At 47.0% G+C, this 18006-nt stretch overlaps 1 protein-coding gene across 4 annotated transcripts in view; it reads left to right on the forward strand.

Annotated features, from left to right (window-relative positions):
- The first annotated feature begins 7038 nt into the window (after positions 1-7038).
- The window catches only part of Prr5l (proline rich 5 like), an 81620-nt gene continuing 70652 nt past the window's right edge, over positions 7039-18006 (forward strand). The window contains exons 1-3 of one of the 4 annotated variants that reach the window (XM_050147069.1): positions 7039-7144; positions 7459-7578; positions 17032-17104. In XM_050147069.1, the coding sequence (XP_050003026.1) occupies positions 17099-17104 (6 nt within the window). In that variant the 5' untranslated portion in view covers positions 7039-7144; positions 7459-7578; positions 17032-17098. Of the gene's footprint in view, positions 7145-7327; positions 7579-14347; positions 16502-17031; positions 17105-18006 lie in introns of those variants that run through there. The other 3 variants (XM_050147072.1, XM_050147070.1, XM_050147071.1) reach the window with 3 other exon arrangements.

The following is an 18006-nucleotide window of genomic DNA, read 5'->3' on the forward strand; positions in this document are numbered from 1 at the left end:
TATAACTCATGAAACCATCCACTGCTCCATGTCACAGTCAGAAGCGTGGTGGTTCTTGGCATAGGTACCTTTAAGTGCCTTCTGTGATGATGGAGGGAGATGGGAATCTCCTTTTTGGATGAACGTTAGTGTTTATTTGGAATGCCCCCCATTGGCCCAGCCTTAATGGGTAGGTGTGTGTTGACCTCTATTATAGCCCAGCATTTCCACTGAAAAACAAAGCATTATCTATGAGCACTTGCCTTCCCTCATCCATCGAGCACACCAGACAGTCCTGCATCCCTAAAGCTATAGTAGCACAATCATCAGGGCTCAATTCCTGAGCATCACCATCTTTCTTCCTTGGTTTATCACTGCCAAGTCCTAAAGGGTCCACTGCTGATCTGGTCATCCTGTCTTCTGTTGAGATCTTCTGGGAACTAACTCGAGTCCTGTAGAAGAGCAGTAGGCACCCTTAACTGTTGAGCTGTATTTCCAGCCCAGTGAGAGCTTCCTTTAAAAAAAAAATTGCCTGGAGAGGTGGCACATACCTTTAATCCTAGCACTCAGGAGGCTCAGCAAAGGGATTTTTGAAAGTTTGAGATCAGCCTGGTCTATATCTATATAGCAAGTTCCAGGACAGTCAGTGCTACATAGACCTTCTACCTAATGGAAAAATAAGATCCGTAATTTTGACCTTATGTGTATGAATGTTTACCTTCATATATGCAGCTCAGAGTCCTTCTTAGGAGAGCACAGCTAAGCTGCAAATAAAGACTCTGAGACCAGACCAGTGCCTGGAAAAAGCAGAAACTAACTGAGCTTCCTGAAAAGAGGTTTGTATCAGAGTCACTTAGAAAGGACATTTTTTCAAGCTATTGAGTTGTGGGGGGCGGGGGGGCTATGCAGTATGTTCCAGGTTCCCAGCTTTGTGAGCTGGCAGGGAGAAGGGAGGACTTTGGTGATGCACCTGTCTTTGAGTTATTTCTGCTCATCCACGCTCTTGTGAGTAACCCCAGTAAAATTCATTGTTTAGCTGAAGTGGACTTGGATGGTATCTGTCCTTTGGTCTGTTGTGAGAACTCTGGGGTGAGCACGCATGTGTGTTATGTCTCCCTGGGGAAAATGTTGTCAGGTAACTCATGGGCATAAGCAACCTCTTGTGGCACTCGACCTGTGCCTGTCCTCTTTGTGTCTCTAGCACACACCCAAGACACTCAGTCTAGGATGACAGGTTTGCTTTGGGCCCTGGTTTCATTGGTTGGCCTTACTGTGTGAGCTGAGAAAGAAGGGCCTGGGGTCGGCCCTGCCTCCCCCTTCAGGGGCACATTCTCAGCGACCCACCACTTTCTGCTTGGCCCATTCTCTTAATAGCACCACACTAGGAACCAGATTTTTACTAATGTCCTTTGTGGGACACTCAAGGTACAAACTGATCATAAAACCCTTCCATGATTTCCCGTGGTGACTGGACCAGGTCCTATCTGATGTGACCTTGATTTTGTTCCAGAATTCATTCTTCCCCTTTTTTATTTGTTTGTTATCTTTCACACAGGTGGCTGCTCTTCCCTGCCCTTCAGCTTCCCAAGTTTATTCCAGACTCAGGCTTCCTGTGTTGCTGGGAGTGCTTCTCGTTGTATTGGTCTCGCTCCATAATTACCTCCTCGGAGAGATCATTTCCAAGGACTGTTCATAGAGCCCTTCTCTCTTGCCCGGTCACTAATGTTCTGATCTCTCCTTTTCACAAAATTCACCAGTCTTGAAACCTGTTATGGGTTAAGTGTGCAGTGTCTCCCACAACTTCATATTTGCACATTTGATCCCCATCTGGTAGTGCTGTTTTGGGAGGCTGCAGAACCTCCGAGGAAAGAAACATGGCTGTGAAAGTGGCTTCCTGAAGGTGAGCCTCTGAGGGTCATAGTCCAGCCTGCTTGTAGCGAAGCTCTTTACCTCCTCATGTACCGATGTGCAAGCAGCCTCTGCCACATTCCTCTGCTACTACGGCCACCATGCCTTCCCTGCTATGTTGGACTGACATCCCTGAAACCGTGAGCTGAAATAAATTATTTCTCCCTCAGGTTGTTTCTGCCAGGTTTCTATCACAGCAGAAAGAACGTTCCCTAGTAGAAAAAGTGAACCCTGTCCTGTGTGTTTGTCTCTTGCTCCTTGAAGGTAGGAACCACACCTTTTTGTTCATTCTTGCACCTCTAGTACTTAACACAAATCAACAACTGCACAATGTTTTGGCCCACCAGTGGAGTTGGGATTGTGCAAAGGAATAACTGAAATTTTTTTCCAAGGGACTATTTGTGTAGGATCTCTACCTTGCTTTCCATCTGCAATACCTACTTTTTCAAGCGTTCTCAGCATTTTCAAAGTATGAATTAATCACCAGCTGTCTTAAATGGGATTGTGGACACTCCCCAATACCCAAAGAAGAAGAAAAACGTCAAGGACCAATGTATTTAAAAATGCTCTGCTGCTGACTAGAAAAAGGTGGAAGGGAATTTTCGCTGGTTGTTTGTTTCATCTTAATTCTACCCCACCCCCAGCAAACGTTGAGGTTCTGACTCTTTCTGGTGGATGCTGGCTGGAGGGAGTGTGTGTGTGTGTGTGTGTGTGTGTGTGTGTGTGTGTGTGATAAACCTTCCCTGTGTACCAAAGGTCGCTGATTTTATACCTTGCAATTGGGTCAGATGCAGAACACGTTTCTTATATGGTCCTATTTTTATGGCTGGTGAGTGCTGAGGATTTCTTGGTGCTTATGCAAGTTCTCTGTTCAGGGTGGCGTCTACCGTGAATAACCAAGTTAACTTATTTTATGACTGGAGCTTTGAGTCCTGAATGTACACGTGACTGAGAGACCTACCTATGCGCCGTACCTCTACCATAACCTCTGCGCCAAAAGATCTAGGAGTTTTGAAGTCTCCCCTCCTGCCCTCTCCCCCCTGCACGTAAGAGGAAGGAGGCTGGGGAGCTTAGCATAAAACCCTTGTTTGGGGAATCAGAAGTGCTTGAACAAAGCTGGATTTGGGCATTCTACGCCTGTACTCTGAGTGCTGTGACAGCAGAGATAGGAGGACCCATCCTAGCAGAAGGGATGAGGCTCAGCATCATTGAGAGACCCACCTCAAAAGACAGCGTGGGAGCAACTAAAGAATACAGCCCTCTTCAGTCTCTAGCCTCCACCCATGTACACGCATGTGCATGTCTCCTTCCCCAAGTGCACACACAGACATGCACACAGGAGACAAGACAAGGTCTGGAGGGAGAAGGTGCCTTTCCTCACTGAGGTACGGAAGGTGCTCTAAGCTAGAGAGCAGACCCCTATGGCCTAAACGGGAGACAGTGTGTCACCCTTGTTGGCTACCAAGCCTGTAAGGCTCTGCCTAGTTTAGTACTGTTGACTCTAGTGGGTTCCTGTTGTGATTCAGAGTTGGAAGCAGGTAACAAAACAAAAGGAAGACCCTGTATTGACTTCAGAGAAGCCCTGTGCTGTTCTTTCCTGCTTGGGGATGGTGTTGATCGCTCGTCTGACTGTGGTCTGACTGGGGCTCTTCTTGGGTGGCAATGAGGAAAAAGGTTGGGTGGGCAGGATTGCCATAAAAACAAAGAAAAAGCAGAACAGCAGACCTTTGGAGCCCAAGGTAGTTTGTGTTTCTAGAGGCCTCTTCCCTAGAGGCCTTTGCTTCTTCCTGCCTTCTGTGCCCACTTGTCTGTCTGTCTCCTCTGCGGCTGCCTTTACCTTAGTAGTACTCAAATGATGTCACTATGTGTAAGGCTTTGAAAAGAATGGGTTCTCTCTCTTGCTAGGGGTAAAATGTTTGAAGCCCATGACACTCGATTGCATGATCGGCTTGCTCAGAACTATGGCCCCTCCTAGCCCAGGCATCCCTCTCAAGGTACAGTGAGAGTGGCCTAGGCCAGGAGCCAGAGAAGCAGGGAGTGGCTGCGATTGTGGCAAACTAGAAACAGGGAGGAAAGTATTGCAAAGTTGGTCATGTGGTCCTGCAGGCCTACAGTAAGGCTAACACCGCTGCTCCTAGGTCCTTCATGGCAGGCTGAGAATCTGTTTTTAATATGAAGTTTTCTGATTGAAGAAAATGGAACAGCATGAAGTTCAAATAAGAAGCGTCTAACTAGTCTATCTGCAGACAGTCTGCAGCGTCTATAATCTAGAGGCCTGACCTTTTAGCTTTCTCTTCTTCCTTTCTCTCTCAATTTCTAGTCATGAAAATGGAATATGATTTACCCAATACATTTTGGGACAGATTGTGTCAAAGGACAAATCTATGGATTGGTTGAACCTAAGTCAGGTTCCCACTCTTAGTCCTAAAAGGGCTGCCTAGGAATTACCCTTTCATCTGAAGCCTGGTTTGGGCCAAGTTCCACTTCAGAGACTGACATGCAAACTCTACAGGGGGGTATGCTTAATAAAGAATGAGATAGCAACCCCCACCAAATGAGTGCTTAAATGGCTTGATCTGTGTTGAATGCTCCCAGCAAGACTCTGTTTCTTAGTTAGAAAAGGCAATGCTCACTACACATACATATACATACAATACATATACATACACATTACACATACATACACATACATGCATGTATATACATGTATGTATATGTACACATATATATTTATATATTTGCAAAGTGACAAGCATGAGAGAATTGCATTTGAGAAGTCCTGATTTACATCAGAATACTGGCTTCTCCTTTTAAGAAGATTCTGTTTACAAAACTGGCGGCACTAATTGGGTGTGGTGTGGATAATCCCATCATTCAGAAGGTGGAGAGAGGGGAACCTGGAGTTCAAAGTCATCCTAGGTTAAGGGAGTTGAACACCAGCCTGGACTTTGAGAGTGCTACCTCAGCAAACAAGTAAGCAAGCAAGCAAACTTAAATTAGCAAAACTTCTGGTTAAAGCCTCGTGAAAACTTGCTCTCAATCTTTGGATATTTTTCTCAGCCCCTCCCCTTTTCCTTCCCAGGAAGATGCTTTTCCACAGGGAAGAGTGTCTCCTGTCATCCTCGGACAGGTCTAGTAATTAGTTCCCCCACCACACACACCATTGCGCAGTGCTCTGCTCAGCAGAGACTTGGGGTCAGAGGCAGCATGGGATGGATTTATTCATAGTTCTATTCCTACAGTATACCATGGGCATACTGTGTGCCTGGCACTGGTCTGGGAACTTGGACAATAACCATCAGAGAACAGAAGGAGTGATTTTTAGATAGTTGTCTATGTAGATAGGTGGGAGGGATAATTAACTTATGTGATACATAATATATTGCAAGGTAATGGACGCTAAAGGGGAAAAGGGGTGGAGTGAAGGATGTTGGGAAAAAGGAATGGATTGCAATTTTATTTGTATTGAGATAGACTTTCCTTATACAGCCTAGGCTGACCTGGAACTTCAGGTTCTCTGGCTACTGCTTCCTCTTGCTCTGTTTACAGGCAGATAGAATAAAGTAGGTCTCCCTGAACAAAGAGCTGTAGGGGAGGAGCCCTAGAGAGGGAAATGCCAGTCTCAAGGCTGTCCTTTCCCCACTGTAGGGATAACAGTAACAACAGCTTTCTGTCCTGTGAGTTCCTGTAGATATTCTCCGGAAGTCCTCAGTGTGTATTCCTTACATCCTTATCAGTGAACCTGAGATAGTTATTATTTATTCCCATTTCAAAGGAGTAAACTGAGGTCCAATGGGATGCTATTCTGAGGCTAGGACGGAGGTGATGGTGTACATCCAGGCCTTGAAGCTGCAGGCTTTTGGGCTTTCTCCTTTTCCTCCTCCTGGCCTTTCTTCCTGTTTCTCCTACTTTTTTGTTTTGTTTTGAGACTGGGTCTCTCCATGTAGCCCAGAATGCAGACCAGGCTGACTTTGAACTTGCAGAGATCCACCGGACTTAAAGACCTCTGCCACCCTGTTGGCCAAGCCAGCTTTTGCTTCTTGATCACTGCCTATTCCCCAGGCTATCTGCCTCCTGCACTGTGCTGCGCACCTTCCCCGTTATGGAGGAGATTCTTAGAGTGAGATTTAAGGGCCTTCTGTCCATCTTGGGGGTTCTTTTCAGAATCCTTTAGATTTCTCTACTAACCCTGGGGCTCATAGACTCCTCTACACACACAGCTTAACACAAAGGCTTCATGGGGTCACAGGGACCAAAGCAAACTCATACTTAGTTTTAACCAAACAAGGGAACCTACATCTTTCCTTCCTCAAATGTCACTGTGGTTTTAAAGTTTACATGTTAATAGGAGGTTGGACAGCGCTTTTAAAAGTAGTTCCCGCTCAACCACAGGGTCACTTATGCTAACAAGGAGTCCTACAAACAGCTGCATAAAAGAATTTTCTTTTTTGAGACTAGGGTTTATATAACCCAGGGTGGAATAGAACTCACTGTGTAGAGCACTGTGTCCCTCCTAAACTCTTGGTCTTCCTACCTCTACCTCCAAAGTGCGGCAGTGATTCTCAACCACCTGACGCTGCGACCCTTTAATAGAGTTCCTCATGCTGTGGTGACCCCCTCCACCATAAAATTATATTCGTTACTATTTCATAACTGCAATTTTGCTACTGTTATGAATCATAATGTAAATATCTGATATGTAGGGTATCTGATATGCGACTCCCAGGGGGGTCATGACCCATAGGTTGAGTAACACTGTGCTAGGATCAGGAATGTTCCACAATTAGCTCAAATTCTTAGCACCTCCCAAAAAACAACAACAAAAATAAATAAATAAAAATAATTTTAGTGTTTTTAAATTTTTACATTCGTTGGTTTTCTGTGGTTTCAATTCTGAAGACCTGTTGTGTTCGCGAAACCTTCGCCTGGAAAGATAATCCCAGATCTTTAAAGTCGTTTTGCAATGCTAAGGAAGAGACGCAAACAAGTGTGGAATCTGTTTGAGAACCTTTCCTTAAAACAGAGTCGCGCGTGCGTGCTCCAAAGCAACAACAAAACCCTCTCTGTCTCAGGAATGTTCTGCAGACCTCCGCTCCTTTTTATCTGGTTGCACAAACACCTTTGGGTTTCTTTTCGCGAGGTTAGCAGTGGGAGGTCAATCTCTTGGGCGAGCGAAAGGTATCTCGGAGTTCCTTGACTTGCAGCATCCTCCCCTGCTTTTTAAGACCACGAGTTTGGATTTCCTGAAATTGTTGAGGTGAATTTCAGCGCAGGGTTCCCCCGCCTCCCCTTGTTGCTGGAGAGGAGGCGTGGGACGGGGTGAAGCGTGGCGGGGGCGTTGGAGAGAAACTAGAGCGATGTGCACCGGACAGGAAAAGTGGGAGGAGGTGGGGGGAGGAGAGGAGGCGGCCGTAAGTTGAGAGAGAGGAGGGAAACAGTCACCAGTCACTCCGGGAACTACTCCGGAGAGGAACCCAGGCTATACGCCACCAGGCGGAGGGCAGAACTGGGAGAGGACCCAGGAGGGGAGACTAGGCGAAAACCATCCAGATCGCTTGTTTCTCTCTACAGCGAGAAAACTTTCCCTGGAACGCCGGAAACTTTTTCCTGCGCGCGCAGTGTCTGAAACGGAGGCGAGCGGCGGCGGTGCGCGGCTAGATTCGGGTGACTCACGCCGGGGACCCCAAGGGGGTGAGTGGGGAAGTCCCTGGAGGGCCTGGAGTCATCCGTTCTGCAACTTCACAGGCTTGGAAAACAACTCGGCGGGCGTGACCTGGGGGTGGGAACGGGGGCCAGAGGAGGCTCCGCGTGATTAAGGAGCCTCCGCACAGGATGCCGAGGGTGGCGAGGTAGACCACCAAGAAGTGGATAAGGAAGGGGCAGGCCACCCTTGGCTTAGTGTGAGCGAGGAAGCCCTGTGAATGACTCTGGGGAGATGCTGCTGATCGGGGGAGACCCATTAGCGAGATAGGAGGCAGAAAAGAGTACGTGTGTCTGCTTCATCCTCCCACGGCCCGAGGAGCAGATCTAAAGAGCCACGGGTGCTCAGGGGGAGACACAGACGCGAAGCCGACCCTCCCACCCGTCCCCTTCTTTCCTGGAGGGGGTCTGCCAGCACAAGGTGGCCACTTGGTTGCATGCGCTGTGCAGGTCACTGTAGCTAGGGGACCGCCCGCCAGAGACCTGGCCCCTGGTGGCGGGAAACTCTGGACAGCTCGCTGCGGTTTAGTGCTGGGCGCCCGCGGTGTCCCCTTTCCGCTTCGTCTTTCGCGCCCGCGGGGCGTTGGGCTGGGATTTCCTCCACGCGCCTCGTGTGTGCGCGCACTGCGCGTTTTTGCGCGCAGGGGGCGCTGTGGGACCCGCGCCTCGCAGCAAGACTTGGTTCCCAGGGATCGCGCCCAGTCTTCCCTGGACTGTGACGGGGACCAGGTGTGCTTCAGAAGTGTCCTTCATGGATAGATTCTAGGGTGCCACCTTTGTGGGCAGTAGGGTTTTCCCCGATTTCTGCCCTCACCCTGCCGGGGATCACATGCCACCGCCGCATCTTCCTCCGCGGTGCCAGAAGCCCGCGTTTTGCTTGTCAGCAGTAAAGTGGAGAGTATTTATAGACGCCACTGCAATCCTGCGGTGTGCAAGGTTTCAATTACTGCGCTGCGTCGCGCCCAAGACGAGATGCTTACGCGCGTCGGCTCAGCTACAAGTCTGCTGCTGAGACCCGCATGGAAAAAACATCTCCAGCCATTCAAAACTTGGAGTTTTGGAATCCTTCCCCAGGAGACACATGCAAATCCAGAAAGTCATGATAAGGAGAACAGCAGCCCAGGACAATCATCCTGTCAGCCCCTTTCCCCAACCCGTCTGCCTTCTTCCAGCTTGGCATCCAACAGCCTTTGAGACTACGACTTTGACCATCTACTAGTGATACTGACCACTTAAGGTTTGAAGTAATAGTATTTCTTCCCCCGCATACTGAAAAAGGTCATTGTTAGATCTGCTAAATTACTCTGGAGAGAGAAGGCGCTGTTGACTGATACCACCATACTGCAAGAAAATCGGGATAGAAATGAAGCTTATGGAAATCAATGTAGCCACATTTTAAAATTAGCCCCTAGTAAGGTTCCTTCTGCACCTGGAGAGAGTACGGTGGTCTACCAGGTGGCACTGGGCAGAAGAGTCCTCCCATTGCGTTACTGAGAAAGGACCAGCGTGGCTGTGGAGAGTGCTCTCTGTGTCATGTTGCCTTCCACAGAAGGCGAGCAATGGTTGGCCAGGCTACCAAGCTGTCTTTGGCTTCTCCACACCCACGTGTTATTCTAGTTTTCTAAATGCCCTTCTAACATCTGGACCCATTAATGTGTAAAAGAAAGTTGGTAGTAGAAATAAGCCTGCTTACATTGGGTCTAACCTGAGTATAGCCCGTTGAAGCGCATTTCTTTCAGCTCTTGGAGGGGCATGGATATGTATTTATTTCAATGTGTATAATTTTAGCAGTTATCTTTAATGCTGAAACGTTAAGAAAAACCTGCTTCTTGCCAGGCAGCGGTGGCGCACGCCTTTAATCCCAGCACTTCCCAGCACTCGGGAGGCAGAGGCAGGCGGATCTCTATGAGTTCGAGGCCAGCCAGGGCTGTTAAACAAAGAAACCCTGTCTCCCAAATAAACACCTGTCTCCTTCTGAAAACGGTGAAAACTAGATTAGGTTTGGGCACCCAAGATGTCTTCCCCTTCTGTGGGATTCCCCAGATGTTCACTAGATCATCATTTAGTTATATTTGTGTGTCTGTGTGTGTCATGTGTTATGTCGGTATGTATATACATATTGAATTGTGTGTGTGTGTCAGTCAGTGTCTTCCTCAGCTGATTCCTATTTTGTGTTTTGAATCAGGCTTTCTCACTGATTTTGCTAATTGGCTGGCCAGCAAGCCCGTGGGATCTCCCTCTGCACAGCTGCCCCAGTGCAAGCAAGCCTTCAGGTCTGGCTTTTTACACGAGTTCTGGGAATCCACATTTGGCTCCTCAGGCTTGTGTGGCAATAGAGCTGTTCCCCGGCCCACATGCTGGGTTGTTGTTTTTTTCAAATGGCATAGAGCACACAATTACTGAAAAAGTACTTCATCTGGTCCTAGAGCACCATTGCAATGTCTCCCTGAGAACTCCACCGAGAGAACTTACCTGAATGTTCTATTCTCAGCTTACTCATTAACTTTAGTGCATGTTCAACATTTAATCCACACATCGGGAGAAGGTACAACTTGTGAACCTTCAGCTGTGTTCACGTCCCTCTGTCCTGGTCATACGGGTGTACGTGCCTGTGAAACAGCCCTTGTACCAGGTGAAACGAATGCAAAGCCTTTTCTGAATTGTGGACTTTCTCTCTTTAGTCCTTTTTGCAGAACCAGGCCAGCATAGGATTGATTTGAGGGCTAGCATGTGCATCTCTGTGAGGGAATTCTTACAATGCCTGAGTCTTCGAAGGGCTTGGTTTGTAGAGCTACCTGCCTCTATGCAAGCTGTAAACACGTTAGAGATAATACTCATTTCCTTACAGAGCAGAGAGAATTAATACCTCAGTCACTGAGATTTGAAGGGAAGATGTTTTGTGTGCCCTGTCCAGGATTCGGGGTACCCTGGTAAGCAGAAGGCCTTGCTTGTATAAAGGAAGAAGCCACACTGTAGTCAAGAAGGGGAGTGGGGACGTAGCTGGCACAAGCAGTGACAAACCATCAGAGATCAGCTTGAGATAATTGACATTTTGGCAGACTCCCAAGTTCTCAAGATGGTTGTAGTGGTTTACACGGAAGTTTCCGAATCAGAAGTCAGTGTTCCAGCTACACGGGGAATCTCCAGTGGGGGAAGAGGCGGTTGTAGTACTCAGTGGCCTCAGGGGGATAGGCCCGTGGAAGGAAAGGGATATAGAGTCAATATAGAGAATAATGCTATGCTGGTTTGGGAAGGAGTGGCCCTCGGTCACGGAGCCAAATAAGAAGACTTGGTGAATGACATACTGAATGCAGTTCTCAGAGGGGGAGCAGTGGGAAAGTAAGTCCCCCACCTCCTGGGAGTGCCTTTTGTTATTCTGAGCCAGCGTAGAGGCTGTAGATGTAAGGGAGCCCGTGAGACCTGTTTCCATTTTAATTGGACTTGGCCCTGTGAGCTAACAGTCACTCATTCGCTCTTTAAATATTCTTTTCTTATGCTTTGCCAGTTTATAGCCTTTGTAGATCAATGCTTGGGTTTCATTTAGGAGAGAGAGAAAGAGGGGGGAAAAAGCCCAGAGGTTAGTGATTACCAAATTGGATTAAGTTCTGTCTAGCAGCAGTTAAAGAAATGCTGCTTGCTCTCTAATTACCATTAACGAGGAATTTAAACACTCTATTAAATAGAAGCTGGCTTTAAAAAAAAACTGCAGTATTCTTAACTGTAACATATTCTAGAATTTAAGACGTTTTTATATAGTATATAAATGTATGTATATGTATATATAAAGAGAGAGGGGGGAGATCTACATATATACGTAGATCTCCCTATCCAAGCCTTACATTTCCGTAGCAGACAATGCATGACATTTTTATAAAAATCAGACGTTCATGGTCATGTTCAGCCAGTTTCAGCAGCCACTGCTCCCCCTCTGGAGAACCCAGTTTGGCGAGGTAGCCTAGAAGGTTAGTGGAGAATGGAGAACTCTCCAGAAGCCTCTTCCTCTTGCCTGTGGTCTATGGAAGGACCTGGCAAACACGTGCCCCGCTGCTGTCCAGCGTAACTACATGTGCCGTATACTCTGCGTGTGATTACGTGTTTCTCATGCCTTTCTCTGTTCTCCCAAGCTCCCTTCTCGGTCCTGAGGTATCAGGAGAAGAACCTCACGGGTACACTCAGGTTCTCTCGCGCGCATCAGCAATGCCTCCTCCTCTCACTTCTCTTCTTACTTTACAGAGCTTTTTTTCCCAACCTTGCTGGGTTGTTGTTTTTTTTCAAATGGCACAGAGCACACAATTACTGAAAAAGTCCTTCATCTGGTCCTAGAGCACCATTGCAATGTCTCCCTGAGAACTTGACACTGGCTGAGTTCTTGGTTTTGTGGAAGGAGCTGGGTTGCTTGCAAATTTGAAGATTAAAGAAAGGACTGTGTTGGGTGCCGTCGTCTGTTTGGACCGTTGGGATATGCGTCAGATCAAGCAGAGCCTGCAACAATAGCCAAAGGTTGTTTCTCCTTGCGCAGAACTGGGACGCAATCCTACCCCTGGCTCTGAAATGTGTCTGTATTAACCTGCTCTGAGCGGCTTCCGACCCTGTCACAACCTGCTCCTGACCTCAGCAGCGCAGCTTCTCAGGGTAAACTCTTTCATATTTGCTGTTGAATGCTTCAGAAATCCTTTGGAAGTGACTCATCGTCCTCTCCCGGTGTCTCTGGGAGACCAAGTCAACTTTGGCAGGCGTTTGGAGAACTCTGAAGCATCAGGCAGTTGTCTTCCTCCTCCCCTTGGAGCCCTTGGACTATTTTACTTGGGATATCTACAGACAAAATTAATGGGTGGTATTTAAAATTATTTTTTAAAAATTCACCTACCAGCAAGATAATAGATGTCTTTTAGGCCTCAGAAAAACCCTCACAGGATGACCTTTTACACACACACACACACATACACACACCACTTCCCAAAGGTCAGTTTTAATGCAGAGTTGTTACCCGAGCCCACTTTTAGCCTTTACTGGCACTGGGGAGACCACACAGGCTGGGGACTTGAGGTTGGGAATCTGACTGAGGCTCTGCCTTGAGAGACTCTGATCACAGTGTACTATCTTCTCAGTTGTTCTGGACTTCACTTTTGCTGTCTACAAATCTTGTAAAACTGACCTACTCCAAAGTGTCATCCAGGATGGCCAAAGTGCTCACAAATCTGTTGTGTGGTACTATACCTGGGAAATGTGCACAGATGTGTCTTCACACCACATAGGGAACCAGGGACAGAGCAAAGTAATGATGCCTCCAAAGTTCAAACATTGAACCAGTGAGTGTCCTTCTCCCCCCCCCCCCCCCCCCCCCCCCCCCCCCCCCCCCCCCCCCCCCCCCCCCCCCCCCCCCCCCGAGACAGGGTTTCTCTGTAGCTTTGGAGCCTCTCCTGGAACTAGCTCTTGTAGACTAAGCTGGCTTCGAACTTATAAAGATGCACCTGCCTCTGCCTCCCGAGTGCTAGGATTGAAAGTGTGTGCCACCATCGCTCAGCTGAACCAATGAGCTTTTTGTGGTTACTGACAGCATGGAAGACTCAAAGGCAGTGATATTGCCAAGAGCCTAGCCCAGCGTGGGGAACTCTGGATCTCTCTGCATGACATTCAGGCAGATGGACAGGCTGGATTGTCTTTGATGTTTAGCGGTCTTCCTTGGTAATCTAAGTTTGTTGGGGTGGCTGGGGCTTGTGAATCTAATGAGTTTCAGTAACTTCCTAAACTTGGGAGTTGCTTATTTCTTGAGTCTTGGTGAGCCCCTCACCTTGGTGGGATGTTTTAATTCATAAGAAATTGCTACATAGCAGGGTCACGAGGAAATCCCATGAAACTACAATCTGTGGATCCATTGGGTCTACCCCACTCCAGGGTGCTATTGATCATGTAGCATCTCAGAATATAGTGTTTGTGCCCAGATACTAGGGTTTGAAGCAAGGTTTCTCCTCCTTGGCTCTACTGACATTTTGAGCTGCAGAGTTCTTGTGATGCTGTGAGATGGCCTTTGTCTAATAGATAATCATGGTGTCCTCTGCCCTGAGCCCCACAGTGGTAACAATCCATTCATGCTGACTGTCTCCTAGGGAAACAAGAGACTGTCACTTTGGTTGAGAATGCTTGTCTAGCCCTATGTTATCAATGCTAGTGTATACCGGAGTCATCTGGCATAAACCAGTTCCAAACCTCAGGGTTAATGTATCAAAACCCAGGAATGGGCCCTGGAATCTGTCTGCTGTTATCCCTTACTCCTGATAATGTTTTTGGTTTCAGTTAACTACAGCTACTATGAAAATGTTAAATGGGAAATTCCCCAAAGAAACAATTCATGTTTAAATTATATCCTGTTCTGATATATCATGAAGTCTATGCTGTTCTGTGATTTGCTGCTTGGGTGAATCATGCTTTTGTGCAGTGTGCTCCCCTCGTACGCACTACCTGCCTGTTAGTGCCTGAGCAGCTGTCAAAGGGATCAGATCCATTGTTACTGTATTGTAGGGCTAGTGTTCAAGTGACCCTTATTTTACCTAATAATGAACACTGACTACAAATCTTTAACAGAGTATGTTATTATTCTATTTTTGTCAGTCTCTTTGTTCACTTTATAATTAAACTGTCTTAGGTGTGGGGTTGGTGTTGTGAACTCGACAGAATCTAGAATCCCCTGGGAGATGTGCCTCTGGGCATATTTGTGAGGCATAACCTCGATTGTCTTAATTGAGGTAAGCAGATCTGCCCACTGTGGGTGGCACCATTCCCTGGCTGGGATCCTAAGCTGTGTAAACAAAATGGGAGCTGAGCAGTGGCCTGCATTCATCACTCTCTCTTCCTGTCCTGTATCTGTGTGGATACAATGTAGTCAGCTTCTTCTTCATCTTCCTGCTGCCTTGACATTCCCATCATGGTGGGTTGTAGAATAAATCCTTCCTTCCATATGGTGCTATATTGTAGCAACAGGAAAAGAAACTAATATGACAGATTATGTGTATGTAGAAAAAAAAACAAGGAGTACATAAAGTTCATCACTCTTTGTAGATTGAGGCATTCACTGGCAGTGTAGGAATGCACTCTTTGTAGATGATGGGGGACGACTGTACTTTTTAAGGTGATGGAGGCTGTAGTTCTGAGGTTCTGGATGGTACAGATGTTAGGACTGAGCTATGATGCTGCAGCAGTGGGCCTTGGGGATGTCGCTGAAATGCTCAGAGCCTCCCCATCCAGGGAAAGGGCTTTAGGTACTCATGTGCCGAGCAGATGTGAGCAGGCATTGTACTGCCGCCGACCTCTGGAGTTGTGTTTCAATGTTGGTTTGGTTGCCGTATTGCTGTATTTGGTTTTACTCAGTCCTGTGTTCATTTTCTCTCAGGCCTACCGCAACAACCAGTACAAGATTTCTCTACACTGCCCCTTTAAGCTGCTGCTGCTGCTGCTGCTGCAGCTGAGAACTGGGCATACTTTTCTACAAACTCAAAACACAAGTTTCAAACTGGGAGAGTTGACACAGGAACTTTCCAGCTTTTCTGGAAAGGGCGTGTGTAGTAGTGCACAGTGTAGCACAGAAATTTGTTGGCAGGGCCCCGAGGAGCACGAGTTCAGGGTCAGTCTAGACCACATGCTGAGACCATGTCTCTGAAAAGCAATCCACAAAACGAGAGAGACAGACAGATAGAAAGGCGGATGTGCGCTTTATTCAGCCACAGTCCTGCTTGTAATCTTACTGCATTCCTGCCTTGACCATTACTGATTTTGCCCTTTAAGGAGGGGGTCCTATCCTTTTTGTTAGTCATGACCAATTATTCTCTCCTTTTATTTTCTTATTGTTCCTAGGCTGCATATATGAGTTGTTTTTACAGCCAGCAGTAGGTATTGGATGCAATGCAAAGTCACCCATCTTTGTCTCGCAGAGACAGTGTTGTCTGCCCTCAGGGCTTCTAAAGTTCTTAATATTACTTATCTACCCTGGGGCGGTGGTGGTGCAAGCCTTTAATCACAGCACCCCAGAGGCAAAGGCAGAAGAATTTGAGTTCAAAGCCAGCCTGGTCTACAGAGTGAGTTCTAGGACAGCCAGGTCTACACGGAGAAGCCCTAACTCAAAAACAAATAAACAAACACCAAACAAAAACGTCTTACCTACAAAAGTTTGTTTTCTTTTCTCAAAGTCTCCTTCCCCATGCTTAATTCCCACACTCCAGAGTCCTGGGCAAGGACTGGGGAACCGATAATTTTCAGCTGACCTTTGATGGGTCTAGCCTTGTCATTTCCAAATGTAATCTAACATTCTGCCTCTGGTTGTCTGACTGACCATCTTCAGCAGTAACCTTGGTGCCTGTCGCCATGACAGTACTACTTTTGGATGTTTGCTGACAGACCCTGAGCTCTCTGGGAGTAGTTCTTTTAGTCTTCTTTATGGGCCAAAGCCTTCTCTGCTTAGGTCCTGGCACATGCTTGACTGTGGTTGAGGTACAGAGACTTTGGCCAACTTGTGACTTCCGTGAAATGATTGCATTGCAATAACTCTGCTCCTGACTTACTACCTGGGGAGTTTGTTTTCTCCTCAGCCCTTCTCTTAGGAAAAAGCATTTTATCTCCGAGAGAAGACCTACTTTTCAAGGAACAGCACATTTAACACGGAGCACATTTCCCAGCACTTCAAAGTGCCTCTGGCTGCCAGGCAGTAGCGTTTGACCGCTCCTTCACCCATCAGTGTTTTAGATATATTATGTGTCAGAAATGTAATTGCTCCTTAATGGTGCGTCTCAGCTACCGTCTGAGTCTAGACTTTCTGGCTTACCATTGAGTAGGCACTGCAGAACCACTGTGGATGACATTCACGGGCCACACCCAAGCCACGTGCACTCCAAGAAAATTGATGTTTTTAAGTGGGGACGTCAAGGTGAGTAAATAGGAAGTGTGGTGTTTCCCACAGTTTCGCTTAACTTGCACCAAAGAAGGGGGGTTTTGTTGTAATTATACAGTGGATTTCTGGTCCAAGCAGTAATGTCAAATAGTTACTTATTAACAATGTCCTCGGTCCTCCAGATAATTAGTGACCTCTGCTGAGTCGAGGTCAAGCCATGAGCTTGTATCCTGTTTGCTCGGATGTAGAAGAGTGTCCAAATTTGGACTTCTAGATTCTTGGTGTGGTTGCCAGGGAACGCTGAGAAAGTTGTTCATCTTTCTCCTGGGGCCTTTTTCATTTTATTTGTGGGACCCAGTGTCTGTCCCTTAGCCTTTTGCATCCTTAGAGATTTCCATGTTGGTTTTGGTTTGTTTATTTTGAGATAGGGTCTCACAGTGTAGTACACACTGACTTGAACCTCTCGGGGCTCAGATTACAGATGTGAGCCACCCCACAGACTTTTGAACATTGGTCCTTAAGAAAATGAGTGTGACCACTGTGCACTCTACTCCTTTCCCTGCCAGGTCTACAAGTGCCACTGGCTGATCAACTGACCCAGAATTCCTTGCCCTTGTGGTTCTGGTCCACAAGATGCCGGTGAGTGGGAATGCCCGGATGGATATGTGCTGGATCATGACGAGGATTTTTCTGGCCCCTCTGTAATGCTCTTCCCAGGGACTTAGAAAATTCCTTTTCCTCACCCATTTAAAAGTGTGTGGTACCCAGTACTGTGCTCAGTATCAGGTGGTGGTGGAAGAAGGCAGGTGGGGCCCTTGCTATGAAGAACTTTTATCCTTTCAGGGCTGGTCAGACTCACAGAGAACGATTGGTACAAAGACGGTGGCTTGCCAAGGGCTCAGGAGAAGCAAGGTCTCCTCCTGGGAGGGAGAAAGGACGAGGTAGGAAAGGTGATGCTCACAGGGAAAGTGAGGGGCGGTGTCCAGCTTCTTGGCAGCCTGTGCAGCCAGCACACGCATGTGTAAAGCAGAGAGTTTGGGAGCCCAGACTCTGGGGCCTGTAGGATCGCTCTTTGGGACACTTTTATGAGTTTTCTGCTGTCGGGCACATGACTCTCCATGCCTCAGTCTCTTCATCTTGCAACATAGGGATTATAAAACAGATAATAATCTAATAAAGCCAGCCTTTCTGGATTTTGGTGGAAATTAATGATAATAATACATGCAGATTGAGGCCTGGCCCATCACAAGTAGCCTTTAGTGATAATTAATATTAATCTAACCAGAAGTAATAATGTCAATACAATTGCCATGTTAGTCATTTTATATGATGAAACAATACCACTCTTTTTTTAATTGTCATTTTTTCTTTTTCTTCATCATCCTTCTTCTCTGCTTCCTTTTCCTTAATGTTTGTTTATTTATTTATTTATTTATTTTCTAGACAGAGTTTCTCTGTGTAGCCCTGGCTGTCCTGGAACTCACTCTGTAGACCAGGCTGGCCTCAAACTCAGAGAGCACCTGCCTCTGCCTCTGCTGGGA

This window comes from Alexandromys fortis, unplaced genomic scaffold (assembly GCF_014885135.2).
Source record: "Alexandromys fortis isolate MF-2015 unplaced genomic scaffold, M_Fortis_MF-2015_v1.1 scaffold_12, whole genome shotgun sequence".
NCBI lineage: Eukaryota > Metazoa > Chordata > Mammalia > Rodentia > Cricetidae > Alexandromys > Alexandromys fortis.